This window comes from Rattus norvegicus, chromosome 4 (genome assembly GCF_036323735.1).
Source record: "Rattus norvegicus strain BN/NHsdMcwi chromosome 4, GRCr8, whole genome shotgun sequence".
Lineage (NCBI taxonomy): Eukaryota > Metazoa > Chordata > Mammalia > Rodentia > Muridae > Rattus > Rattus norvegicus.
The window spans coordinates 124,469,951-124,496,569 of record NC_086022.1 but is presented as its reverse complement, the minus strand read 5'-3'; the positions used below and the strand labels follow the sequence as shown (position 1 = coordinate 124,496,569).

Genomic DNA, 26,619 nt, shown 5'->3' with positions numbered 1-26,619 from the left:
CCCCTCCCTTCCTCGCTTCCTCGCTTCCTCGCTTCCTTCCTTCCTTCCTTCCTTCCTTCCTTCCTTCCTTCCATCCTTCCTTCCTGTTTTGTTTTGCAGTTTGTCCTGCTATTTTGACTGCATATTGGGAAACTGAAGCCAGAATATTGGGAATTCTAGACCACAATGTAAGGGCCCTCCTCCAATACCAGGCAGGGAGCCACTTGCTTGCAAAGAGTATTCAACACTAGTTGCATAAAAAACAAACAAAAACAAACCACATACGCACAACCCACCCTTTCTGTCTGGCTCCTTCACACCCAGTGCTGGACTGCCCTGCGGGATACTGTCCTTTGGTGATTCAAGAGTCCCTGACTCATCCATCTCCAGGAGCCCCCTCTGAACTCTTACCCTCTCCTTTTTTGCCTTGGATCTATCGCACCACCCACCGGGTGGCGCCAGCGACCTTGCGTAGCGCCAGGAGCTAAGGGAAGACTTTGGCACATTCCTAGCCTGTAGAATGTTTAACCTCGTCCTCCCCTGCCCCAAGAATCCTAAATATTCTCTGAGGAGCCAGGCTGTTGGCTGTGCCCTAGCTGCAACAAAATCCTTATGGGCGGGTAGGAGAATCTGGGGGTGAGAGAAGCTAGTGAGCTGGGCGAACATAACCTGTCTCCAGTCTGCAACTACCCGGATCGCTCTGCTCCTTGTCCTTGTCCCTTCCCTGTCTTCTGCTCTTTAGCTGTCACAGTCCTGCACAGGACCCTGCGCCCGCCCGCCAGCCCGCCCTGTGTGCCCGGGCCCGCCTCCAGGGCTTTATGACATCACAGCTGCTGTGAGAATAGTTGCCTTGGCATCGCAAACGCAGTTCAGGACCAGAAGACTCGAAAATTGCGGACTGAGGCTTCCGAGCGAGCTGAGTGCACGCGGCGGTGGGTGCGTGCGGGGCTGGGCCGGGAGGTGGGCGGTGGGCTCCAGCTGTGTGACCCTGGGTCTCTGTCCGAGATCAAATACTCTGTCTGGGACCTTTGCAAGGCTTTGCGTCCTTCCTTGCTCTTTCCCGCTTTATGATAGGCCTAATTTAAGAAGCTGCTGCATTCTTGCCCCATGGTGTGGTGTGGCAAGAGACGCTGGGGTGTTAGGAGGCAGGATTCCCTGATAGTGTTTAGGCCGAGATAGGGGTGGCTCAGATTGCAAGCAACCCTGGGCTCCACCCTCAGCCCCACTTTATTGAGGTTTGAGCTTCTGCAAGTAGGAAAACTCACTTCTTTTTGAAGTGAGGAGTTAGAACTCCGTCAGTAGCTCCAACAGCTGGAATAGAGGGCTTTTCTTTTCTTTTTTCTTTTTTCTTTTTTTTTAATGCAGCTTGCATTCTGGGAGAAATGTGCAATAAAAGTCTTTTAAGAAGTAACTGCTTGACCTCCTAAACAAGAAAATGAAGTGTCGCTACATGCATTGGAGCAGGAAGGTCTCTCAGAGTGACATCTGAGTCCAGATTTAAAGGGAGAAGCCCCCCACCCCAACTCTCCAACCTCACCTGGGTGAGAGGCTCCACAGAGGCTCCAGGAAGACCAAAGCTGTTGTGTTCTAAGAACTGAAAGATCCAGCCAGCTTTGCCCAGGAGGGGAATAGTGGATCCCACCAAACCTGGGTACAGGGTACAGGCAGTGTTAGTCCATATTGAGGAAATGCAAGCTGCTACCAGGCACTCAGGGGTCAGAGAGGGCTGTGGATTTGGGAGACTAAAGTACTGTGTCACTCCCCAGGCGAGAATCTCCTTCAGCTAAGGCCAAGCTTTGCACACCTGTTGGTCCTCAGCCATGACGTTCAAGGCACAGTCTAAGTTCTCTGTGAAAATATTCGGAGACAGTAAGTACTGAGCTGGAGGGGGCTCCTAGAGGTTGAAAGAGACTCTGGGACAGTTAGGTGTGAACTCACTCAAAGGTTAAAGTAGTTCTAAATCAACAGCATGCATGCTTTCCTCATGGCTGTTGTGACACAGAACCACATAGTTGTATGGTTTAGCTGGTAGAAGCCTGTTGGCTGCACAGTTTTGACTGCCTTGAGAGGAGGGAGTGCAGGGCTGGTGCTTCTGAGGTTTGTGGAGAGTCTGACCCAGGCACCTCTGCCATCTGGTGGGCACTCAGCATCCTGACTGCCCTTGGCTTTAGGGACACCGCCCACTTCGGCCTTTGCTTCTCCACAGAGTTCCTCCTGTGTGTATGTCTGTGCCCCAGTGTCGTCCTTATTAGCACCGTGAATCTGGGCGTGTGCTAGAATGTTCTCAGCTTTACTAACCACATCTGCAATGGCCTTTAGTTACAAACAAGGCTGCATTCTGGGGTGCTGTTGGGGATAAGGACTTCTGTTCATGAACTTGAAAACATTGTAGACTGCAGAGGGCAGAAGAGATACCACCATAAAAGTGAGCCTCTCTACTTCTGTTCTGCTGTGGCTGCGAGGCCGAGCCTGGAGGAGAGCTGGTGAATGACGTGCATGCGCGTGCGTGCTTGTCAGTGCTCACCCTGGGTGGTACCTAGGGAGCTGTGAGGGAGTGTTATCATCCCTGCATTGTCTTCGCCCTCCAGCTTTTAAATCAGAACCACCTGCTTTCTTTTTCTTTTTTTCTTCTGCTTAAAAAAACAATGTGTTTTTAGGGTAGGTTCTCCATAGTTTAAACCTATTTGAAAGCCTACTCCCAACATCTCCCCGGACACCATAATGATGCTCAGAGCCACCTCCAAGCAAGCTCTATTCACATCCAAGCAGACACATGTGTCTACAACTTGTCTTTTCTTCCACTTAATAAAACCGCCCTGCTGTACCCATCCTTTCCCATGAGTCCACACACTGAGTCTTCCTGTGAATGGTGGTACACCCCTGTAATGGCAGCACTAGGCAACAAAAGAGGATTGTGAGCTTGAGGCTAGCCTGGGCTACATAATGAGACATTGTTGAGGATTGTGAGTTTGAGGCTAGCCTGGGCTACATAATGAGACATTGTTGAGGATTGTGAGTTTGAGGCTAGCCTGGGCTACATAATGAGACATTGTTGAGGATTGTGAGTTTGAGGCTAGCCTGGGCTACATAATGAGACATTGTTGAGGATTGTGAGTTTGAGGCTAGCCTGGGCTACATAATGAGACATTGTTGAGGATTGTGAGTTTGAGGCTAGCCTGGGCTACATAATGAGACATTGTTGAGGATTGTGAGCTTGAGGCTAGCCTGGGCTACATAATGAGACATTGTTGAGGATTGTGAGCTTGAGGCTAGCCTGGGCTACATAATGAGACCCTGCTGAGGACTGTGAGTTTGAGGCCAGCTTGGGCTACATAATGAAACTCTGTTGCAACAAGCTATATTTTTAAAATAAAACTGGAGATATTTCATGCTGTTTGAGCAGATTCTAAATCCCACAGTATGAATGGAATGTGCTTCATCACCAGCTGCCAACAGTGGAGACTTTGTGTGGTTTCAGAAAATGAATTGTTATACATACTTGCTCCCACAAGGATACTTAGAGCCCCCACTCTCCCATATTCGCTCTCTGTCTCTCCTTCTAAAAACAAGGCTGCAAATAGATGATGTCACCTCTCAACACAGAACAGTACATGGTCAAAGCAACTTGGGAAGGAACGGCTTAATTTTGCTCACAGTTCCATATAATAGTTCCCGAGGGCAGGAACTTGGAGGCAGGAGCTGATGCAGAGGCCATGGAGAAGTTATTGGCTACTCCTGCTTTCTTACAGGACCACACGAATGGGCTGGGCCGTGCCATAACTGATCGATAATGCCTTACAGCTGATCTTATGGAGACATTTTCTCAACTGAGGCTCCCTTCTCTCTGATGACTGTAGCTTGGGTTAAGTTGATACAAAACTAGTGCATACACTAGCCAACAACTTAAGTCCAGTTAGAGATCTGATAGTTACTGCCAAGATGTGAGCCAAGCTGGTGGTCACTGTGGTTCTTAGGCATCAGAGCTGCCTAGGACTATTGGTTGCTGTTCTCTCTTGGCAGCTTGCACAGCACCACCTTGTGCTAGGAAGGGTGTGAGTGAGAGAGTGTGTGTGTGTGTGTGTACGCAAGCGAGTGTCTTTGAAGGTCAGAGAACAACTTCCGGGCATCATCTCTCTCCTTCCACTATGTGGGTTCTGAGGGTCAAACTCAGGTCATCAGGCCTCTTGGCAAGCATCTAACCCAGCCATCTCACCAGCCTTTTGGGACACACTTGCCTCAGTTTCCCCTTGGGACACCTCCCTCCTTTGAGCCCTTCAGGAGTCTGGTGACCTACTTTTTGAGTGATTCCTCCCTAAATATCCCATTTTAAACTCTGGAGTTCAGTCAGGTGTGCGCGGCTTCCAGAACAAAGCTTAATGGAGAAGGTGGTCAACTCCAGGCCCCTAGAGGCCAAGGGGACCTTACCTTCTAAAACCCAGGGCAGGTTAATTTCAGAGAGAACAGAGGGCCTCTGTGCCAGCCCCACTGGCTCTTGCTCTGTGACCCTCCCTTGGACAATAAGACATTGATATGACACTTGGAAATCTTTGATAGGGTAAATGACAAACTGTAAAGAACCCCGCCCCACAATAAGCAGGGGACTCAAATGATATGCTGGCAACCATCACAAAAGAGAACATAAAGTCAGACCCCCAGGTAAGACACCACTTAACACGCTTTAGGCCACTATCAATAAATGACAAACACAGAAGATGGTGCTGCCAAGACCAGGACTGGAAGTGGAGACTCTTTACCCACTGGGAGCAGTGAAGACACAGCCACTGCGGCAGCAGTCTGGAAGCTCATCGAAAGAACGCAGCTAACTCCCCAGAGCAACACCAGTCCTAGACGCATCACAAGGAAGATGAGGGAGAGGGCATGAGGTGGAGACATAGACTGCGAGGCCAGGGTCCTGTGTGTTACCCCACCCCCATGCTGCTGCAACATCTCAGTTTAGCCTGGGTGTTGGGAGACTGTTCTGTCCACACAAATCCCTGCTGTGAATTGGTCACAGACCTGTTCAGATGACAGAAACCTGGGCACCAAGGGCTGAAGCAGAGGCAGGATTTTGCTGGTCTCTCGGGTACTGCCAGTATCCTCTATGCCTCCACCCCACCCCCACCCCAACAAAAGAGGAATTGTGTGTCAAGGGTCTGGTCATTATCTAACAGTATCTTGTTACTAAAATTCCTTCCCAGGGAGAGACAAACAATGTCTACTCCCACCCACCCTCTCAAACCCGAAGGTCTCAAACTTGGGTATGATTCTACCAAAGTTCACCTGGAGCCTGCGAGTTTGTGGGGCTTCCTTATAGAGCAGTGGTTCTCAACCTGTGGTCTCGACTCCTGTGTGGGTCAAATGACCCTTTCACAGGGGTCGCCAAAGACCATTGGGAAATATAGGTATTTACATTATGATTCATAACGAAAAAGTTACACTTATGAAGTGGCAATGAAAGTGATTTTATGGTTGGAGGGTCACCACATCACGAGGAACTGGGTTAAAGGGTTGCAGCATTTAGCAAGGGTGAGAACCATTGTTATAGAACATGGGTGGAGGTTTACCTTCAGGAGTGTGGGCTGGAGTAGAAAGTCTTTACCCAGCAGGAATGATGACTCTATTATGGTTACACAGATGGAGACCCCTCTCCCATGACCTGAGATTAGAAGCCACTAGGGTAGAAAGCCATTTGAGAGGGGTGACTGGATACTCTGGTGAGGGTCATGACCTTTCCCCTCCCTCTTAAATATGATCCGACAGGCCCAGCTATGATGGTATTTGCAGGCAGACCCAGCAGAACTCTCAAAAATGGTAGTTTGACTCAGAGGATAGTCGTGTACAAAATATCTAGGGAGGACTCTAGACCAGGCCCAAGTGGCACTGCACTGGCGCGCAGCCTGGGAAGCAAGAGCTGGGGTGAATCACGAGAGCAGAATCTATACCGCATCGCCTCCATGAAGAGCTGGTGGCAGCCTGGCCCCTCTGTGAAGCATTTTTGTGAATCTCTTGTCTCTGGTCCCATTAGTCTCTTGGCCATACTGGGGAGAGAGCACTCCAGGAAACGCAGCTACGCTTTCAGTAGGTGAAAGGGTAACCAGGCCAAGCAAGGTTCTCCCCCTTTTCCTTCCCCCAACTGACTTAGGGGGGAATCATTTGATCATTTGCTCTGTGTGAGTTTCACTACAGGCAGAAGACACAGGCAAGGCAAGCAGCCAGGTAGCATGAAGTCTTCATGCGCTGCAGAAGCCACCTCCAGCTTTTAATGTTTAGCGCTTCCTGGGAGACCTTCTTGTTGCCTGGCTGCGGGGTTTCTCTTGGTGAGTCTCAGCCTTTCCCTTCTTTTGTACTCAACACCCTTCCCCGCCCTCTCTCTTCCCTGCAGCCATCTTCTGTCACTGACCACCACACCCAGAACAGGGCACATCTTTACCTAAATCCAGAGAGGGGGTGTGGAGGGGTGTTTCCACCGTCCTTTGTGGCCCTTTGGGGCAGTCCCTCATTTACATGAAGGTCTGCTGTGGTTGTGCCTCCCTCTTGGCTACCAGTGGGCGTTCCTGCGACCTAGCGACCTGACCTAGCGACCTAGCGCTCAGGAGGTTGAGCAAACAGGGGAGCTATTGGAAGCCTCAGCTACTGGCTGGTCCTCAGATTGCTGGGGTATGCAGAGTCGAGGTCCTTGGGCAGTGGCAGAGGAAGGGACCTAAGCTGACAGGGCTAAGCCTGATGATCTAGAGAACCCATTGCAAAGTTGAGAAATAGTGAAAGACTGAAAAAACTCCCAGCGTCCCTCGAGGGGCTCGTTTTTTAAGCTAGGTGTGTGCATGAAAGAGTCATGGAGTTCAGACTTTAAATTGTGGTTAAAAAAAAAACACATAAAATAGACATTCTCTACCAGTTAAATGCAAGCCATCCAGCACCACCCTTTTGTCCTAAACAAAGGCCTCTCCCCAATTCCAAGTACCAACATGGAGTTCCTGATTGTAGAAGACGACTTGCTTACTGAGGCAGGTATAAAAGACTCTGGTCTTGGATCACAGATCCCAGTGACCTGGAATGACCTATCTTGTTGGCTAGGTTTATGTCAACTTGACACAAGCTAGTGTCATGTGACAGGAGAGACCCTCAACTGAAAAAATTCCTCCATAAGACCTGGCTGTAGGTCATTTTCTGTGCCACTACACCCAGTTCACACAAACTTTCTGTATAAAGTGGATCAGAAATGAGTGCATGGGAAATCACAAGGGTGTGTATGGATGTGTGGTTGTGGGCAGATGAGGAAGTCTACTGTGGGTTTCAGCTGCCTACAGGATCCCTCACCTACACTGGTGGGTGCTAGAATGTTCCTTAGAAATAAAGCTTCCATGCAGGGGCCATTCCTCTCAAGGACTGACAATCCCTGAAGCAGTGCTGGCCTCTGACCTGCTCTCATCTCATCCATTATGGAGGCTGGCTGCCTCATGTGACATCAGGTCCTGAAGAGTCAGCTACGTATGCTGCAGCATGTGGTCAAAAGAATTTTAGTGGAAAAGTAGATGTGTGCGTGCACAGAATTTTGTTTTTTAAAAATATTTACTTCTATTATGTTTAAATGTTTGTCACATGTATGCAGGTGTATGGGGAGGCCAGAAGAGAAGGGTTTCCCTTATAGGTGGTGAAGAACTCTCAAGCTATCTCTACAGCCCTTACAAATACTTTTATTAAAAATTTGAGGCTTTATGAGAATGTATTTTGATTGTATCCACCACCAACTCCTCCCTCCTAACTCCTCCCTGATGCATCCCTTCCCTCTTCCCCCTCAAATTCATGTACTTTAAAAAAATTTTTAAAAAAGATTTCTGTGTATGGGTGATTAGCCTGCATGTGTGTACATATGTGCCTGGTGTCCTCAGAGGCCAGAAGAGGGTGTTGGACCCCTTGGGACCGGAATTACGGATGGTTATTAACCACGTTATGAGTGCTGAGAATTGAACCTAGGTTCTCTTCAAGAGCAGCTATGTTAACTGCTGAGCCAACTCACCAGTGAAAAGGACAGAATGTACCACAGCCAAGTTCTCAGCACTAAGATTAACTTGTCCTCTGGTAAAAGAGTAAAGGGAAGGAACAAAAGACAAAGACAGGAGGCAGAGGATGCAGGAGAAGGGGGAAAGGAACAAGGGAGGGGGGAAGGGATATTTGCCTCAGAGGGACAAAGAACTGTCTGAAGAAAGGAGACAAGTATAGCCCTGGGCAAATGGCAGTGTATAAAGAGAAAGGGGACACATTAGGACAAGTTGATTAATTTTGATTGGACAGGTTTGGTCAGTATAGCATTTTGATGGCTGGACTTTGGTGGTCAGCCTCTGGAGGAGGAAGGGGCCAAATAAGGGACTAGAAAGCTTGGAAGCTAGCTTTAGAAATGTAATCGAATGGTTTAGCAAGGGAGAGGACTTGTGCTCGGGCTTATTAGAGCCCTTCACCTGCCCCTCATGACTTTTAAACTAGAGATACATACTTGGGAGACTGAGCCAAGATAATCAGCCTGAAACTGGCGTACGCAGGGAGACTCCCTCTCAAGAGGATGAAAAACTCTGTTGGGTAGGGAAAGGGTGAAGATGTCTCTCACAGCACAAAGGTTGAGAACTCTGACTACCTGTGTCTTGGACACATGTATAGCTAGCTCTCTTTCCCAATTCAGAATCAAGATTTGAAGTACAGTTTTGACTTGATCTTGGTTCTAGTCTATTTATTTGATTTTTATGTGTGTAGTTTTTAATATTTTACAATTTTTATAATTGGGATAATTGAATTTTACTACTGGGAAAGTTTTCCACAGACTCTAGAAAACAGGAGAATTTGGTAAGAGGGTCTCTGAGGAATGAAGGATGCCTGACTTCCTGACTGCCCCACCCTTTGCCTAGAGTGAGACAGTAGTTTCACTAGTCCTACAGGCCACCAGGCTTCAGGCTGAGCCTTCCTGCTGGTCAGACAGGTTTGCTGGGACTACAGGGTTCTGCTCAGTCTCACCCTTCCACTCTGGCCCACTCAGGCCTGCCTTTCCCTATCCGAGGGCACTGGGGACCACAGGCACCCCTTACTTAGCCCAAGGCTCAGTTCGGCTCTTTTGGTTCCCCTGGCAGAATCCTGGAGCCCTGGCAGGCTTGAGAGGGGCCACAGAGCTCTTCTCTGTGGGTGTCAGGTGACAAGGTTAGCAAAGCGTCTGGACTGCAAGTGCCTCAAGTCACCCGAAGGAAGATATGAACCCACCCTGGGGACCAACTTGGCCCTTCACTGTAGGTTTCTTGGTTACAGGGCCAGGTTAGCAGAACCCCTTTTTAGGTGGAAGGGGATGGTGTTTAACAAGGAATGAGCTTCTGACATTTCTGTTCAGTCATGGGAGGAGTCAGGGACACCTGACCTGCCTCTAAAATATCTCCATGTTGCTTCTGCCAGTATCTTCACCTCACATGCATACATAAAGGCTCATCGAGATCTCTAAACTGTGAGTCTGGAACCCGTGCCAGCCTTGCTGTGTGCTCACAGCTCTCAGGGCCAGACACGCCATTGCTGTGGCTCTCTCTCGTCTCTCACCAGGAGGTAGCCCGGACTTCATGGACAACAGCTCCTCTTCCTTCATTGACAACAGAAAGAAAGATTCAAAGAAAAACAAAGGTAGTTTCCTGAGCAGGGTAGGTGGAGGCAAAGTTTGGCCCCTCTCTCTCCTAGGGTGCTTCAGGCTGACCTCCAGGGTGCAGGGTGGAGGGGAGCGTTTCTCTTCCTGTTGGACAGAACTCAACAGCAACACAAGGAGGGTTGGTAGTGGGGGTAAGGAGAGTGGGAAATGAGTCAGGTCTGAGCTCCAAAACTCTTAAGAAGGCATCTGGATGACCAGGTCCTGTCTTTGTCCCACCAGAATTTGCAAATATAGGATTGTGGTCACAGAGAGGCTGATACGCTCCATTGTGTTTGACTTGAGGCAGGAAGAAAGAAACCAAAAATGAGAAACTGTCAGCCCTGGTTTTCTGTTGCTATGATAAAATATCCCATAAAAAGCCACTCAGGGGAGAAAGCTCACAGCTCTAGGTCACAGTAAGGAGGCAGGAACTTAGGACAACTAGCCAAGAGCAGAGAGAAATACATGCGTGCAAGCCTGGGGTCAGCTCACCTTCTCTACTCTTACATAGTCCAGGTCCCAATCCTAAGGAGTGGTGCTGCCCATGGTGGGCTGATGTCTTTCCACATCAATCAACATAACCAAAACAACCCCCCCCACACAGGCCTAAAGGCCAACCTGATCTAGACAATATCTTCCTGGGTGATTCTAGATTGTGTCAAGTTGATCAACCATCAGAGTGCCCAATTATTACCTCAGCCTCACAAGGAAAGGCCCACCCCAGAAGCCCCATCCAACAGTTCTGGCTCACATTTTAATTGACCAATCTCCATGTGGCCATAAGTACAGACTTGGGGCTTTTAAAGCAGACACGTGGCTACTCTCTCTCCCAGGGCTCTCAAACAGCTTTTACCACACCAAGTCTCCCCATGCTTTCCAGAGCTGTTCTGGATTTTCATAGTTATTCCTAAGATTTCTAAGCTGCTGGATGGGGACCCCAGGGGACCCTCTGACTTCCTGGCCTCCCAGAGATCACAAAGACCACCTCTAGTGAGCACACTAGAATCTGGGTCAGTGTAGAGAAGAAAGGTATGGCCTGGGGTTCACAGAGCAGACCAGCATGAGCCCCGACTCAAGCTCTCTGGATGGATTTCTTCCTGTCCCCCTAACCCCACCCCTGGGTCCTCCAGGAGTTGGTTTGGCCTGTGTCTCACTTACTCTGCCCATAGGAAACCCATTCAGTTCCATCATTTTTGGACAGCAGACTTCGGCTTTCTGTCTCTGTGAGAGGAGTCTTGCTGGGATTTCCACACCAGGATAGATCTAGGGAAGGAGCCCAGTTCCTATAGATTAAACCACAGAGGAAAGTTTTTGGGGCTTCAGGACCCAAGAGAAGACTTCATGTGTGGCTGGATAGGAATGCATTCACCAATGCTGTGTAGTGTGTGCTGGGTAGAAAAGGCACAGGGACCCCTGGACACAGGCTGTTTTCTCCTTCTCCAGGGAGTGTGACGTTTGCCGACAGCTCAACTAACCCTTTCCACATATCAGGGGATGTGGACTTCTTCTTGCTCAGAGAGCAGGAGCGGAATCAAGCTATTGCAGTAAGTATCTGGACCTGGGGCAGCCCCTCCTCTCTAAGTAGTTTCCCTCCTCCCTGTTCCTATCTCAGGTAAATGTCTCCCTCCCCAACTCTCTCTCACTCCAGAACAATCATTGACTCACTTTCCCTCTTCTACTCTTTACCTCTTCCACTCTTCCCTGTAAGAACTGCCATTCCCCTCTCAGCATTCTTCTTGTCCTTCAAGGCCTGTCTCAAATCCCACAGGTCCTCTCCTCTGGACCTCTCCCCTGCTTGGAATCCCACAGGACAGATACACAGAATGGCCCTACCCGTCTTACCCAGCTTGCCGCCTCTTGTTTTATCCATGTGACTAGGAGCCATGGCATCCCCGGATCCATCCCATGGCCCCAGCTCAGAACAGCAGAACGAGCCCAGACAATGCAGTCCTCCTGCTACGCCCCTCTTTTCTCCTGACCCAACCTGGCAGCTTGTGTCTTCTGATTGAGGCTCAGCATCTGCTGTACTCAGGGTGGCAGGGTCCCATGCTGCAATCACATGGGGGAAGACATGCTTTAACCTTTGTGTTTGGAACTGGAATGGGACTGTGAGCAGTGCCCAGCTCCAGAAGGAGAGGCTGTGAGTGTGGGTCTCTGAAAGGTTTCTCGGATGATGTGACACACTGAGAAGGGATGGAAAACCCACAGGCAGGCCTTTCTCTGGCCTTCACCTTGGGCCGTCCTCTTCGGGTACAGACTTGGGTATTTCTTCTATTTCCAAGCATAGCAGTACCCTAGGGTTACTGCCTTCTGTGAAATGACAATGGGCATTTACATGCTGCCCTTACACCCTTGAGGAATCTCCAACTTCCTCCTTACAGATGCCCAACCTGCACCCTCCCCACCTAGAGAGTCCTTACACTCTTTACCCATTGGGTCTCCAGGGTATACCGTGTACCCAGCAGACTCTCAGCTCCACCCTACCCCATGCAGTGGCTCAATGTTCTCCACACCTGACAGTGCCATTTTACCATCAAGCAGAGGGGTCAGCTGGGGACTTCAGGCTGGAGTCAGCATTTGCCGAGGTTCTTCAGGGTTAGCAGGTTGTGGGTTGTGGCAGCTCGTGGGGTCCCAGCAGAAAACAGTCTGCTGCCGAGAGTCTCTCTGAACAGAGACGTTAGTGCAAAGCCTACACTGCTAGACAGCCCTTGGGCTTGAGAGCTGTTATAGCCAGAGACTGTCCCCCTTCCCTGCAATCCTTGGATGGGTCAAGATGAAACCTTGTGGGCAGTGCAGAGGTGCAGGGCAGTGGAGACAGAAGTCACCAATGAGCTTCCAGCCAGGCGACAAGACATCCTGCAGAGGGAACTACCAGTCTTTTGGAAATAGGTTCAAGTTACCCAAACCTTTGGTCACTTTTAGCAAATCAAATGCTCAGCCTCCGTTAAAAGGGACTCTGGGTGAATGGACAGATTGTCTCTTAGCCATGCTGGTACCATTTGTTATCTGGACGCACACTGAACTAGCATTTGTGTTTGATATGGCTGCCTGTCCTGGGACCCATCCTCAGTGGTCATTGTCCCATTCAACTCCAAAGGCTGTGCATTAAGAACTCACCAGCCCTTGAAGAGCACCAACAGAGTGCTCAGCAAGGTGTGTATGTGTGGTGTATATGTGTGTCCATCTAAATGTGTGGGCCCCTTCAGCCTCTGGCACTAGAAGAGGGGAAGATATGCATCCAGTAGGAGTCTTGATCCTACTGACTGCCCATCACCCCCATAGGAGCGTGAACAAAAGAAGATTTTGAGGGTGCACCAGAAGATGACCTATGCATCCAAGGTCTTGGCCAAGCACACTAGCTTGCGCCGGGAGCTACAGCTGGAAGACGAGATGGAGCAGCAGCAGCTGAATGCTGAGGCTGAGGAGATGAATGAGTTCCGAGATAACAATGCTTGGAAGATGACCGTGACCCGAGGTACAGCACCACTACCTTGTACAAGAGCAAGGTTGAAGGATGGTTAAGGGAGAGCCCCCCTTGTGTCTGACACCAAAAACCTTGAAGAGCTCTGTCCCGATGGGTCACGGTTCTAGGGCATGCTGATTACATGAGAACTCCATGGTGCAAAAGGGTAGAGGCTGGTTCAGTTCACAGAGGCTTGGGTTCCATCCATGCACTCACCAATTGGCCAGTCACAGTCAGTGTGCAGTTCAACGATAGTGGGGAGACTGAGTCTGGTACTTACCTTCCAGTTCTTGGTCCCATCATGGCCAATGACCCTACCATGATGGGTCATTGGTAGCACTGGACTCCTCTAACTGCACCAACCTCATGAATTGTGCTGTCTGTGTTAAGACATTGAACAGAGTATCTGTGAGCTGCTAGTTTATTGCTCAGCAGCAATCCCTGAGTTCTGAGCTTGAATCCATGGTACATGGGGGAACACTGAGGCGCTAACCATGATCATAAAACAGAACCCCTAACCTCTACCTTGACATCAAGCACTGAGCTCAACAGGGTTTGTGGGGAGCCTTTGTTCTCCATTCCTCAGGCTGAAAGAGGCAAGTGGGGTGGCAGGCAGGGGAAGTGGGAACAAGCAAAAGGCCATACAATCCTTTACTGTCCTGACCTTGACTTTCATGGGGACATAGTGTCCTTGAGAGGCAAAATCACCCATAGATACTTTGACAGGGTCTCTGGACTACAGAACAGAACTCTTGCTTCACCACCAGGCCCTTTTCCCAAAAAGAGGATGCCCAGGGACTGGGCAGAAACCAATTTTGGGTCCTCTAAGGTCAGAGGCACATACAGTTTCCTCATGCAATACACAGAGGACATGGCCTTTGACCAACAGTAGTATCTGCACAGTGGAGACTCTCTAGCTGTCTGCCTCACTTGGCTGACATAATAACCATGAATTTGGCTACTACTAAACCTAAAGTACCCCATAGAGAGCATGTAGCACCCCATTTATTTCCTTGCCTCAAGGACCCTGTCAGTGTTACTAAGTCTAATTGGGTGAGGGTTGCCGAGAGCCTTATTCCAAGTTGAGAGGATGATACAGTGAGAGACAAGTCAGACAGACACCAACTATGTTAGAGCCTAGTAGTCACCTCTCAGCATTCCAGGGGACATCATCCTGGAGCCACCTTGGTATTAGAATCCACAGGGATGCTAAAGTTATGCTCCCCTGTTTTTTCTAAGTCATCCATAGGTCTGCTCATGATGGGTTCAGTATACATCTATGTAAACAACTGTTTGTAGAGACAGGGAATTCTGTCACTACACCTGTGGGGTAAATGGGATCCTTTTCCATTTATTTCTGATCTGTTGGTTGAAACCAAGGCTACAGCCTCTGCAGATGTGAAGTGTTGGCTATGTGCTGGGGAAGCCTTTTCTCCATTTTTTTTACAGTCCTTCTACCAACACTCTAACACCCTGGGTGGGCAGCAGGACACTAGCCTCCTCTGTGGACCATCTTGGATGCCGAATTCCAGCTTGGGATCCAGCCTCTCTCCTCTCCTCTCCTCTCCTCTCCTCTCCTCTCCTCTCCTCTCCTCTCCTCTCCTCTCCTCTCCTCTCCTCTCCTCTCCTCTCCTCTCCTCTCCTCTCCCCTCCCCTCCCCTCCCCTCCCCTCCTCTCCCCTCCCCTCCTCTCCTCTCTTCTTTCTTTCTGGGTCTTGTTGCAGAAAAGAAGAAAGAGCATGAAACATTGAATGACTACATGGAGAAGAAGCGAAGCATGTTTCTCCTCCAGGTGGGAATGGCTACATCCAGGCTAGGGCCTATAGCTTGGTTCTGGCCCAGCCAGGGGCCCTCATGCCTGCTCTGCTGGCCCACAGTATGCCCTGGCAATGAAGCACAATGAAATCCAGCGGCTGGAAATGCTGGCGACCCGGGAAGAGAACAGGCTGGAGAGGGCTGAGAAGTTCCTGGAGAAGGACGCGTCCTTGTTTGACGAGTTCCTCAGGGAGAATGACCGCAACTCAGTGCAGGCCATGAGACTGTGAGCCTACAGGCCCTGAGGCCTTACAAACCCATTGCCCGGGCCAGGTCCAGTCCAGTCTTAGCTGGACCTGGAACCCTGAGCCCTAGCCAGGCCCTGATCTCAACCTATGGTCATGACCCCTGGATATCTCCCATCCCACCAGCTCCCCACTTGGCCTGTGCCCAAAGCTAAGGCCATGGCTTCTTCCATTTATGATTGGTCTTTAATGATCCATGATTGGCCTCCTGGTTTCCCCTCCTCTAGGGCTGAGAAAGAGACCAAGATCAAGACTGAGAAGATCGTTGAGATCCGGGAACTCACAGCTCAAATCACGAGCATCAAAAGGTAGAGTATAGGGGGCACTGTTCCCTGTTTCTTCATTGGAGCCAAGGGCCACTTAGGACCACAAAGGCCTCTCAGGAACTCAACCCTGTGGGAGGCTGTGGCCTGCCTTATGGGTGGTGCTGAGGCTGACAATGACTTTCCTGAGGCCACACCCTGGGACACAGGGCATTGTGACTCAGGTTGAGAGCAGCAGGAAAGTCCCCATGGATAAGGACCCTGCAGGTCACAGAAGCGTCTCTTCTCAACCCAGCTAGGACTTGGTGGTGGACACTAACTTCCTGTATCCCTCCCTGGGTCTAGCGAAATCTCCAAATTTGAAGACACTTTGAAACATTACAAGATCTACAAGGACTTCCTGTACAAGGTGTCACCCAAAGAGTGGCTGGATGAGCAGAAAGAGAAGCACTTGGCTCTCAAAAGGGCTAAGGAGTCTACAGAATTGAAGAGCATCTTAGTAGGGGATAAAGGTGGGACAAAGATAAGGGTGTTCCCCTAAGGGTGGGCCCTGATACTGGTACAGAGAGCCTGCACCCAGCTCAAAGGGACCCTGTGTGCATGGAGCCCCATCTAATCCTTTCACGGCTGGCTTCACACACGGAAGAGCCCACTGTGAATCAGGAGCTCAGCTTGGGACTTTCCATTGGGACGTGGTCTTTCCAGTCAAAACAAGGGCTCTCCTCCCTGCCTTCCTCCTGGACTGAGAGTCTGAGTTGCCAAGAGATTTCAAAATCACCCATGGAGGCTGTGACATGGTGTCTGGACTCCAGGACAGAATCCTGCTTTAAGCACCCCAGACCCTTCTCTCAGAGAACCAGGCAGAAAACCACACAGTTCTGGGTCCTCTAAAGTCAAGATTCAGTAGTGGTCACATGGGTTCTCTTTTGCTTCCAATAGGGTCTGGCATTAAGAGCAAACCATCCTCCCTGTGGAAAGGTATGACTGCCCCAGCCCAAAGGGGACTCACATTTCATGCCAGAGGCACCCATAAACCTTCCCCTTCCCCTGCCAGAGGTTCACAGCTTGAAGAAGATCACAAAGTTCTCACGGCCTGGAAAGACTCTGTCATCCAGCACTCAGAGCCTCCCGCAGGTCGGTCATCCTAGTCAGCACAGCGAGCTGGACTCCACACTGTGAGTGGCCTTGAGGGGCTGAGGGAAGCAAAGGCCACTGAAGGAGACAACTAGGCTGGCAGAGACACAGGGGAGGGTGAGGAGAGGGAAACCAGTTGGGGTTACTCTACAGAGCTGCTTCAGGTGACTGGGGTAGTCAGTAGTCCCAGTGTGACAGCACAATAAAGGAAAGTGTTGGGGCCAGAGGAGTTGTTTTCCCCTCACTCCCTCCCTCCCCACCCCCAGAAGGCCTGTGCCAGAGGCAGAATTTTCCTGTCTGTTGGCTATTCTTGGAGGGCTCCAGATGTCAGAGGCCCAGAATATTGGGAAAAATTACAGGGTCACTGAAGGCCCAAGTGATATCTATGTTTTAGGGACATTTTCCTGATGACAAATCCCTGTCGATTGGCCCGTTTAGTTGGCTCCCTGTCAGTCTTCTGCTAGCTCTTTACACACCCTAGTGGTACCCTGACATCTCCCTTTTGATATTGTCTTTTAAGAGGAATTTTAATAATGTCATGTGACCTATCTTTCCACATATGATGGGTACATCTCTCATTCTTAAGGAATCTCTGCCAGTCCTGGAGTAGTATGCTTTCGTGCTGCAAGCTTTCAGCATATTGGTGTGGATAAGGGCACCTGGGCATGGGAAGTGGGCTTCCTTGTGCCAGTCCTAATCTTTGTCTTTCCTTTCCATGTCCCATCCTCTGTCTCTTCTTGCTCTAGGCCCCCAGGGACCCCCTCCTCAGGTCTGCACACTGTATCCCCTTTCTGAATGCCTGTGCACAGTGTACTTTTTCAGCTGTGAAACTCCCCAGTTTATGCTTTTTTGGGAGGGAAGCTGTGGGAAGCCCTAGATTCCTTTGCTTGTAAGCACACTTTCTTGAAGCATGGTGGTCTTGTTGTGGAGACAGACCAGCCACTATCAGTGACGGATGTGTGTTGGTTGACTGGGGGCATGGTTCAGAGGCCCCAAGAGGTCAGAGCACAATGCCAGCTACCAATCAAGGTTATTTTGGCCCTAAACTCTGTGTTGGGAGAGCTGAGGATATAGGTCCTGATCACACTGGCCTGGCTTGCTTCCACCTTTCACCTGATGAATTTGTAGTACTGAGTATACAGTCTGTAAGCTAGGCACAAAGACCAAACACCCACCGATCAGGAATCATAAGGGAATTTAAAGAACATCTTTGGTACACATACACTGTTACCATTAAAAGAAAAGTCAGATCTGTGTATGAGATAGGTGTGCTTGTTTATATTACATAAATAATTAAATCTTGGCTGGTTGGTTGATACTGCCCAAAGCAGAGCTTCTTTGGTGTTTTTCAGTTGATCACTTTTTGATTTTAGAATCATCAATGCTGAGAACACCATTTGACATTAACGTATGTCAGAGGCATGCTTGGGCACAACCCAAAGCTATAATCTGATGTGTGCTGAGGAATGATGCTGAGGTGCTGTGTGGTGTAACAGTATGTGTAGTGCACATGTGTGTGTTCACAACCAAGTCTGCTGCGAATTCACAAACAGCTCAGATCATTTGACTTGTAGTTAAGTTCTGGTCACTGCATGTTAGATCTTCCGCTGCTGCCCAGTTTTTCCTATTTCTCACATTTAGTTACATACACACAGTTTAGGAGTGGCTGTGCTGAGCTCCCTCCAAATTCCTCCTCTGTCACACAGGCCCCAGAAGGCACAGTGGCAAGGCACAGGCAACTTTCTCTCCTCCCAGTTCTGTACACTAGTATATCTCCATTTCTACCTCTGATTCCTGGGCATCTGGCATATCCCAGCTGGAGTGGGTGGGTGGGAGTGGGTGGGAAGGGCTGGGAAGCATGGGGAGGTGGGCTCCACACAGTGCTGGGACCACGCAAACTCTCTGCAACCCTGTGAGCTGTCTCAGGACAGGCCCTGCCTTGTATGGTGCTGCTTGGAATACACTGAGAAGAGACTGGTATGCTCAATGGCTGTAGATTGGGCAGATCCCCAGATCCAATCCAGACGGCCTCAGGGGGGTCACTCAGAAAATGAATGGTAAGTAGGAAGGTAGCTAGGAAGTGAGGGTAGGTACAAAAGGCTCTGCACCTAGAGAGTAATGGCTGACAGATCAGGGCAGAGTAACCTAGTGGATCAAGGGAAGTCAGTCTTACTCTAACTGGAGACTGTTCACTGAATTTTGAATGTCTCTTGGGACCCTGATGGGGGCTGGTGCTACATCGGGGCAATGTGGGGGTAAGGGAGGGGTGGGGAACATGCTCCAACCATGCCTTTGGTCCTTTGACTCCCTTACCACTGTGGCCTAGACTGGTCCAGAAGCTCTGATCCCACTGTCTGTCCTTAGGTCAAGCTCCACGCTTCCGTCACAGGACGAGACTGACAGCGATGGGGAGGTCTGTGGCTGGGCTCTTTCCCCATTTGCCTCCTCCCCCCATCAAGCACCCTGCACTGCCCCACCAGGCCCTGTCCTGTACAGCACCCTCTGCCTACCCCTCATAGGAGCTGGCACTATACTTCACTGAGCCCCATCAGCTCCTAGACGTCTTCACAAAGCTAGAGGAACAGAACTTGTCGCTGATTCAGAACACGCAGGAGATGGAGGAGACCTTAGATGAACTGAATGTCACTCTGAAAAACACCCAGATCCGCATGTAGGTCCCTGCTGCCCTCTTGCCATTCCTGCCCCATTGCACTACCAGCTTCCTTGTATAGAGTCTGGGTGGATGCAGGGCCTTGGAGCCATCTGCACTCAGAAAGCAGCAGCGAGGACCTCCTATTCAGCCGTTCTGCCACTATTCAGGCCCTAAGAAGCAAGCTCTGCCATGTGGAAAGCCACTACATCCCAGGGCCCTGAGGCAGGCATGGCTTGGAAGGAGCTAGAAGTTGGTCTTCAAGACACTACAGCCATGGGGAAGTATTAGAGGTCCTCACATAACACCACCAGCCCCCAGGCTATGAGGGAGGGAAGAATTGCCTTGCTGGGGACAGGAAAAATTTGGGTGGGCACTAAGCAGCAGAGGTATTGGTGAAGGAGAGGGTAGAAGGCCACCTGACAGGCTGGAGCCAGACAGGAGTGGGTGAGGCCTTGAGAGGACAGGTCTGTCAAAGTCTCTCTACACAGCAAGGGACCACGGATCTGGAAAGATCCTGGGGAAACCCAAGGCCCTAAGTGTAGCTAGCTAGGTAGCAGGGAAAGGCTGGACCTGGGTCGATTCCTACCTAGAACCCACTGGACACTCATAAACTCATAATCCCTGCTGCAGGATGTGGTTATCAGACATCCCACCCCACTCTCCTCTGTTGGCCCATCCCAGAGTCCAAGGGAATTGAATAGGAAAGGCTGAGTTGGGGTGTTGGGGTAGGGGGTATTAAGGGTCCATCTACCAAGTCCCTAAACTCTGAGCAACTTTCCTCGGATGGCCCAAGGCCTGCCCATGAGCACTTCTGCTGAATGGCAGCAGACAGCAAACACACATTGACTGATAGGAAATGCACACGCTAGAAGACAAGGTGAGTGGTGTGAGGGACAGGTGACAGTTGGTGAGGAAGCGTGTGTGGCCCAGCACTCTGTTGGGGAACAGGAAGGAGTCAGCCACCCAGAGCCCTGGGAAAGCAGTTCAGGCAGCAAACAGCCAGGGCATAGGTCCTGATCCAGCTGAGACTTCAGTGTCCGGTTAGGGAGCCACACTCCTTATAACTCATCTTATTATTAGTCCAGCATGGCTGCCTCCAGAATGAAGTGAAACTTAGAGCTGCTTAGGCAGAACTGTTTCTAGAAATCTGGCAAGGGCTAGAGGCACAAAATGTTCTGTAGAAAGGCCAAAGAGCCTCTTAGAATCTCAGAGGATCTGCTTTCCCCCAACAGAGTCACCCATTCTCCCAGCAGCAAACAGGCAGGAACAATCCCTGAAACATTCATCACCCCTTTACAGACAAAACAAACAAGCACCAAACTAAACCAACAACACCACCACCACCAAACAAAAAACCAGAAAACAGCTTGTGGGAAAGACAAAGCAATAGATCATAATTTAGCAAAAGAGCCTTAGATCCAGCTGGGATAACAGATAAATTCTACAGAACATTTAATGGTTTAAAAGGGTGGTTCAGTCAGTAAAGTGCTTGCCTTGCAAGGAGGACCTGTGTTTGATTCCCAGCCAGGAACAGTGATATGCATTTCTAACTACGGTTTGGAAAGAAGGCACAGGGGATTCCTGGGCTTGCTGGCTAGCAAGCCTAGTTCACTTAAAAGCACCAGGCAGTGAGAGACCCTGTCTCAAAATACACGAAAGCAGCATACATTCACATTTAAGGGAGACATGACAAATTCCTCAGCCATCTCCAAAGGACAGAAGAGGAAGGAATACTCCTTGCCTCACAGTGAGACCAGCATATGGCCCTAATTCCAAACCAAACACTGACATCCAGAAGAGAGGAGTCTGGGACAGGGTGTCTCGTCACTGTAGGTATAAAGACCTCAAGTGGAATTCCAACAGTGAGTAAAAACACCATGGATCACAAATTAGGAATAGAAGGAAATTTTAATTTGGTAAACATCACAAGATCCTACAAGCTAATACTGTTAAGGGCAAGAGATTAACTAGTGGCTTGTCTATTGACATGTGGAACAAAGGGTAGGCATCTCCTTTCTTCACTGCCCTGGAATTCCACCCTGATGGACAGAGACTCAACTCTCCTAGGCCTGTGATCTCAGGACAGGACACGGCTCTCTGCCTAATAGGTCATGTTTAGCGGGAACCATGGGTGCTGAGGGAACTGTCCAATCCTGCAGGGACAGGGAGGTCAACCTTCTGAAGCAGTGGATTAGTACCATGATGATATCAATCTCCAAGGAGGAGGAGTCAGCTGCAGAACTGGAGCTCAAAGCCCGAGTCTTCCACTTCGGGGAGTATCAGGGTGACCAGCAGGTAAAGACAGGGTTGTCTCAGGGCAGGGGCCAAACCCTGCACCCCAGACCCTACCCACTTCCTAGGCTCTCAGTGCTTGGTGTGGCATGTGCCTGGGGCTTTCTGTTTACCCCCAGCTGCTGCACTGCTTCCCAGACTTTTAGCAATAGGGTCAGGTCCTGATCAGGAGCTTAGCACACATACACATAGAAATCTCATTTGCTCAGTTAGGCTTTGGTTCTTTCCAGTACTGCCCAGTGCCTTGTGTGACAGCCACCAGGCCAGGGGCCTGGCTTCTGCCCAGCATTGGTTGTGGCTAGACCTGACTTTTTGCCTGATGCTGTTCATCAGTAGTTACTCAACACCCACACAGCAGATGTTAACCTGCTTTCTGAATGTCAGAACAGGCTTAGAGACGGATGAATTTATCTACCTAGGGCTTCACAGAATATAGTCCTGAGGCCAGTGCATGGCTCCCTGGAACATAAGATTGGGCCTCAGTGGGTTTGCTAAGGAAGCTGTGGGAGGGACTGGGATATGAGATAACTCAGAAGCCTGACCATACCTGGCTAAGAAAATCAGGTACCATGCTCTACTCCACTCCACTGTGTCCACACTGTGGCTGTTCTATCCTGGCTGGCAAGCCATGAAGGCTGCTGAAGGATATTATGTGAGGGTGATCAGGGACCTACAGCCATGCCACACTACTCATTTTCCCCAGGACAAGATGTTGGAGAGCCTGAACCACAAGGTGCTGGATGTGTATCGGAATTGTGTGGGTATGCAGCAGGAGGCCAACCTGGGCACAGTACAGATGCTGACTGTGGTGGAGCACCAGCTGGATGAACTGCTGGAGAATCTGGAGCGAGTGCCTCAGATCAAGATCGAGCAGGCTGAGAAGGTCAAGGAGAGGGAACGGCGCATGAGGTCAGTCACTGTGCCCAACCTTCCGTGGCTACAGCCTTGGCTGTGTGCAAGGTGATCTAGTCAGTGGTCCACCATTATGACTCCTGCTCAGAGATGAGCTCAGGACTCTGTATCATAAGGCTGAGGCCATTGTTTGTTGATTCCACAGGGCAGAAGCTCTCTGCCTAGTAATCCACTTATATATGGGGCCCTGGGACACAACCATCTGCCAAGTCTGTGTTTCCTAAGGTTGGGGTGTCCTCTTGTGGGGCCCCTGGCACCTGCTCTAATGCTAATGTCCTACTTGGGTGATAGGGTAGGTCTGTGGGTACAGGAATTAAAGACATAGATGTGGACCTAGGAACACATGCTTTCTTGGGCACATGCTCTGAACCTTAGGTCACCCTCATGGCCAGCATGGCATCAACATAGCCCTGCCTGCCTTCCTCCCAAGCCTTGGCCACTTACCCAGGACTGACAGGAATGGCACAGGGGACTTTTCACATGTGAGAGGGTATGGGCTAACTTGGAGCCCGAGTGGGGAAAGCAGAGGTCCCTCCCAGTCCCTGATCCTCATAAGCCCACCTCTTGTCCCCAGGCTTCGTGAAGAGAAGGCCAGGATGCAGAAGCAGTTGCAGGAGGAACGTCTGCAGCGGGCTCGAGCCAGGGCCCAGGCTAAAATAAAGAAGAAGGTAAGGGGTGGTATCAGGGCCATTCTAGGGTGTACCTTCCAGGCTTTCCAGCCTGAGCTCCAAGACCTCTCTGCAGGCAAATCACTCTGCTGAAGAAACAGCTCCTTACAGCTGGAGTGGAGCAGTCTTCAAAGCTAGGCACTTCTAGTGTCCCTGTCATAGGGGTTGTCCTCTCACCAGGATCAACCTCCCAGATGTGCTGTACCCTTGCCAGGTGCAGATGCTCAGCTCACAGAACTCACCCCAACATCTAGTCTCTCTCAGGGTCCTGATGCTTTCTCTGTCCACCCTACCCCCCCCCCCCCCAGATAGACCTGGGGCCAAGAAAATTGCCTGTTGCTAGGCCTGTGTGTCTTCTGGGCCTCAAGCCCTCACCCCACAGAAAATGGGCTGTGGCAGCCTTGTGCGTTCTAGACATGGTAGCACAAAGTCTGGTCCTGGAACACAAGCACAACCTCTGAGAAGCAGGAACTGGCTGGCATTTATGAAACATGGCTGCCAGTGCCATTAGTTGGGAAAGATGAATGATATTAATATTAAGATACTACTAAACATCCCAGTGCTTAGTTCAGAAAGAAAGGTGACACATATTTCCCTTCAGAAGATGTAGCTCATTAGGAAAAAAACTTCCAGGCCATGATCAGGACTCAGATGGCAGGGAGAGCATTAGACAGAAACAGTACAATATATGGAGGTCTAAATGTAACAGGCCTTAGTAGAGAGGGGAGGCTTTTCTTCCCTGGAGAGGAGCTTCATTAAGGGAAGGGGTTGGGGGATGGAGGGGGCGAGAGAACACATGCTGCTATGAGAAGGATGGCAGGGCAGAGGAGCCTCTTCAGAGAGCAGCTTTCAGAGAACCTTCCCAAGAAAATCCAAGAACAAAGGTAACAGCCAGCTAAGTTTTTGGGGGTAGAGGGCTGGCAGCAAGTCTACATGATTTAGTTCAACATAGTGTATGTGACAAAGGCATGGAAGAACTCGGACTGGTTAGGACCATCAGTCCAGGTCTATTGGACATAGCACAGCTTATCTCTGTCCAAGAGAGAGCTAAAAGGTATGGCTTTTTAGGAGTGATCACTGACTTTTAGAGGCCAACCTGTCACACTACAGGGTCTCCTGTGAAGACCTGAGCTAGGAATTTTTGTTTTAGCTCTTGCCCCTCAAAAGGTATGCTCCATGGAGCTGGCATGGTAACTGCTGGGCTTATCTACACTCTAGGTCCCTTTAGTCAGTACCACCCTTGAGTGGCTGGCCTCATCCTGCACCTTATGGGCAGCATGGCATATACGTAGCTAGTACAGGCTCACCATGTTTTTTCCCCTGCAGAGAGGCCGGAAATTGTTATGCCGCTCCCATCCACCAGTCATCAAGGTAAAGGAGGTGCATGAACAGACACTGATGGACAAGGACAAGGAGGAGATGCTCTTCTTCTTCACTTAGCAGCAGAGCTGGCTGAGGGCTCAGAAAAGTCAGCAGTAAGTGCAGACAGGGACTGTAAGCCTGAGGGGTTCCTAACTCCATCCCATACTTTCCTGTCAGCCTTCTTACTCACAGGAAATAAAATCATGTCTCTTGGGAGTCTGAATGGCCTGCTGAAGGAAGCCTCTTAGAACCTCTTTTGTCGTTTCATCCAAAGCATGTGCTTGAGGGATGGAATACTGTGCTGGTTCTCATCACAAACAACTGCTTGGAGAGAAGTCTAAAACCTGTCCCTGAGGAGGGCAGCATGCTGCCGGCCCTTGGAGAGAAGTGGGAAGAATCCCAACACCATGCATAGTACTTCAATGAAACCAGAGCAAAAGCTTTGGCACATAACATACAAACACTTTTTTATTCATTTGCACTAAGGACTGGGCCTTTGGCAGCGGGAAGCTCCAGTGCTCAGAGCACTACAGCCCATCCTGTCACTTGTAGACACACGCTGGAGGCTTTGGGAGAAAGAACCTTCTCTGTGGGGTGGGCTCTTGAGGAGGGTGACAGTCATACCAGGCTGCCTATTGTGTATGGGGGTGCTGATTACAGTAGGTAGATTAGTTCAACCCCTAAACTTTGGCCTATGATGCAGGAGAGACATGTGGAAAGGAGTCTTCTCAAGTAGGATTTGTAATCTCTTTGTAGGGAGCAGCACCCAAGTAGACGGCACCACAGAGCCATCCAGAGAAGACAAATGCCCAACCTCAGGGCTCTCCCCAAATCCAAGAAACAAAGCAACTCAGATAGAACAGGACCAAAATAGTATTTGAATAAGCACACACTCCAAAAGCCCAAGAAAAATGCATTCTCAGTGACCCTGTATCCAGTCCTGACTAACAAATAAATAGGTGCAAGGCAACTAACCGTCTCCTCAGGGAAGACCGAATCACTCTGTGAAACCACACAATCTCCAACCTTAACCACAAAACAAGCCTATCATTCCAGCCCTACATATAACATAGCATTCAGAACCTCACTGTAGAGACTATGGACAAGTTGCTATTTACCATGAATCCCAGAAACAGAATTTAGAAAGATGACTTTAAAAGCCTGAACTCTTCATTCCCAAACTTTGAGCTGCATTGTCAGTCTAGGAAGAGGTTCTACTAGCAGGCCACTGGTGGGTACCCTGCCAGAGCTCAGCCTGACTTTGGCTTCACCATGGCTTACAGTGCAGTGAAACCAATACACCCACCAAATCATCTTCACAGGTGAGAAGCTGTCTGTCATACAAGCTCTCAGAAAAGAACCAAATTTCTCGATGTGTCAGACAAAATACTAATACACTACAGCTGACTCAGTACAGAGATGTTCCTGAGTAGGGAGCCATGCTATACCCACTTCCTGCAAGGATCTTTTAATGTAAAAGGTACTACCCACCTCAGGCCCAAGGGGACCTGGGAAGGGCTGGAATGCACACTCACATACAGGCGCGCGCGTGCGCGCGCACACACACACACACACACACACACACACACACACACACACACACACGCGGCATGGGCACAGTGCCTATCTCAGAGGGCAACCTGTGGAGGCAGTTTAAGTACTTTCAATATATGTACCCTAAAGTCTCACAGAACCAGGCTGGAGTGCTGAGGAAGTCAAATGAGTCTCTCTGCCACCCCCAAGCCCCAGCTCCCCAGCCAGCTGAGGTCTTGAAGCAGGCCTGGAAGGCAGTCCTCATTTGTTCAGGCTGCTGTCACTGAAGGTCCTGCAGGTTGATAGTGCTTCCTGGTACCTGTGCAGCCTCTAGCCCAGCAAAGCCTCCGGGTGCTGGAAGCACCTCCTGCAAAACCAAGCAGAAAAGTGAAGGGTAGGGCAAGAGGAGAAGAGGAAGGCACAGCAGAGATGTGACCACTCCTTATGTTCCTTCAAAGAACAATGTGACAGAGATGGTGGCATAAGCTTTTGATCCCAGCACGAGGAAGGCAGAGGAAGGCAGATCTCTGAGTGCTAAGCCAGCCAGTGTAGGCTACAAAGTGGGGCCCCATCTTAAAAAAGCAAGAAAGCAAGTGGGGGGAGAGAGGGGGAGGGGGAGGGAGGGAGGGAAGCGGGGGAAGAGGGGGGTGGG

At 50.0% G+C, this 26,619-nt stretch overlaps 2 protein-coding genes across 16 annotated transcripts in view; one reads left to right on the top strand and one right to left on the bottom strand.

Moving 5' to 3' along the window:
* Positions 1-579: 579 nt before the first annotated feature.
* Positions 580-24,657, top strand: Cfap100 (cilia and flagella associated protein 100). 15 transcript variants are annotated; one of them, XM_006236885.5, is made up of 18 exons: positions 586-915; positions 1,345-1,520; positions 1,746-1,848; positions 9,550-9,627; positions 11,072-11,172; positions 12,911-13,103; positions 14,815-14,882; positions 14,968-15,131; positions 15,378-15,458; positions 15,759-15,925; positions 16,353-16,391; positions 16,468-16,588; positions 18,912-18,960; positions 19,067-19,218; positions 21,360-21,495; positions 22,196-22,401; positions 22,979-23,072; positions 24,399-24,657. In XM_006236885.5, exons 3-18 carry the CDS (start codon positions 1,800-1,802, stop codon positions 24,510-24,512), a joined length of 1,812 nt encoding a protein of 603 aa, XP_006236947.2. In that variant the 5' UTR covers positions 586-915; positions 1,345-1,520; positions 1,746-1,799; the 3' UTR covers positions 24,513-24,657. The 15 variants fall into 15 exon arrangements, 13 of the variants coding, with proteins under 13 accessions (XP_063143040.1, XP_038964675.1, XP_063143041.1 ...); XM_039108740.2 differs by lacking the exon at positions 1,345-1,520 and having other exon boundaries at positions 586-911; XM_006236886.5 differs by lacking the exon at positions 1,345-1,520.
* Positions 24,658-24,875: 218 nt separating this feature from the next.
* Positions 24,876-26,619, bottom strand: part of Zxdc (ZXD family zinc finger C) — a 32,135-nt gene continuing 30,391 nt past the window's right edge. The window contains exon 10 of the mRNA XM_002729395.7: positions 24,876-26,334. Coding sequence (XP_002729441.4) covers positions 26,248-26,334 — 87 coding nt within the window. The 3' untranslated portion in view covers positions 24,876-26,247. The remainder of the gene's footprint in view (positions 26,335-26,619) is intronic.

What these genes read in the sequence shown, in the direction of transcription:
- Cfap100 (XM_039108740.2), top strand. Translation starts at nt 1,800, where the DNA reads ATGACGTTCAAGGCACAGTCTAAGTTCTCTGTGAAAATATTCGGAGAC. An exon ending in AGCGAGCTGGACTCCACACT is followed by an intron (nt 16,589 to 18,911) that starts GTGAGTGGCCTT and finishes GTCTGTCCTTAG; the next exon opens with GTCAAGCTCCACGCTTCCGT. An exon ending in AGACTGACAGCGATGGGGAG is followed by an intron (nt 18,961 to 19,066) that starts GTCTGTGGCTGG and finishes TACCCCTCATAG; the next exon opens with GAGCTGGCACTATACTTCAC.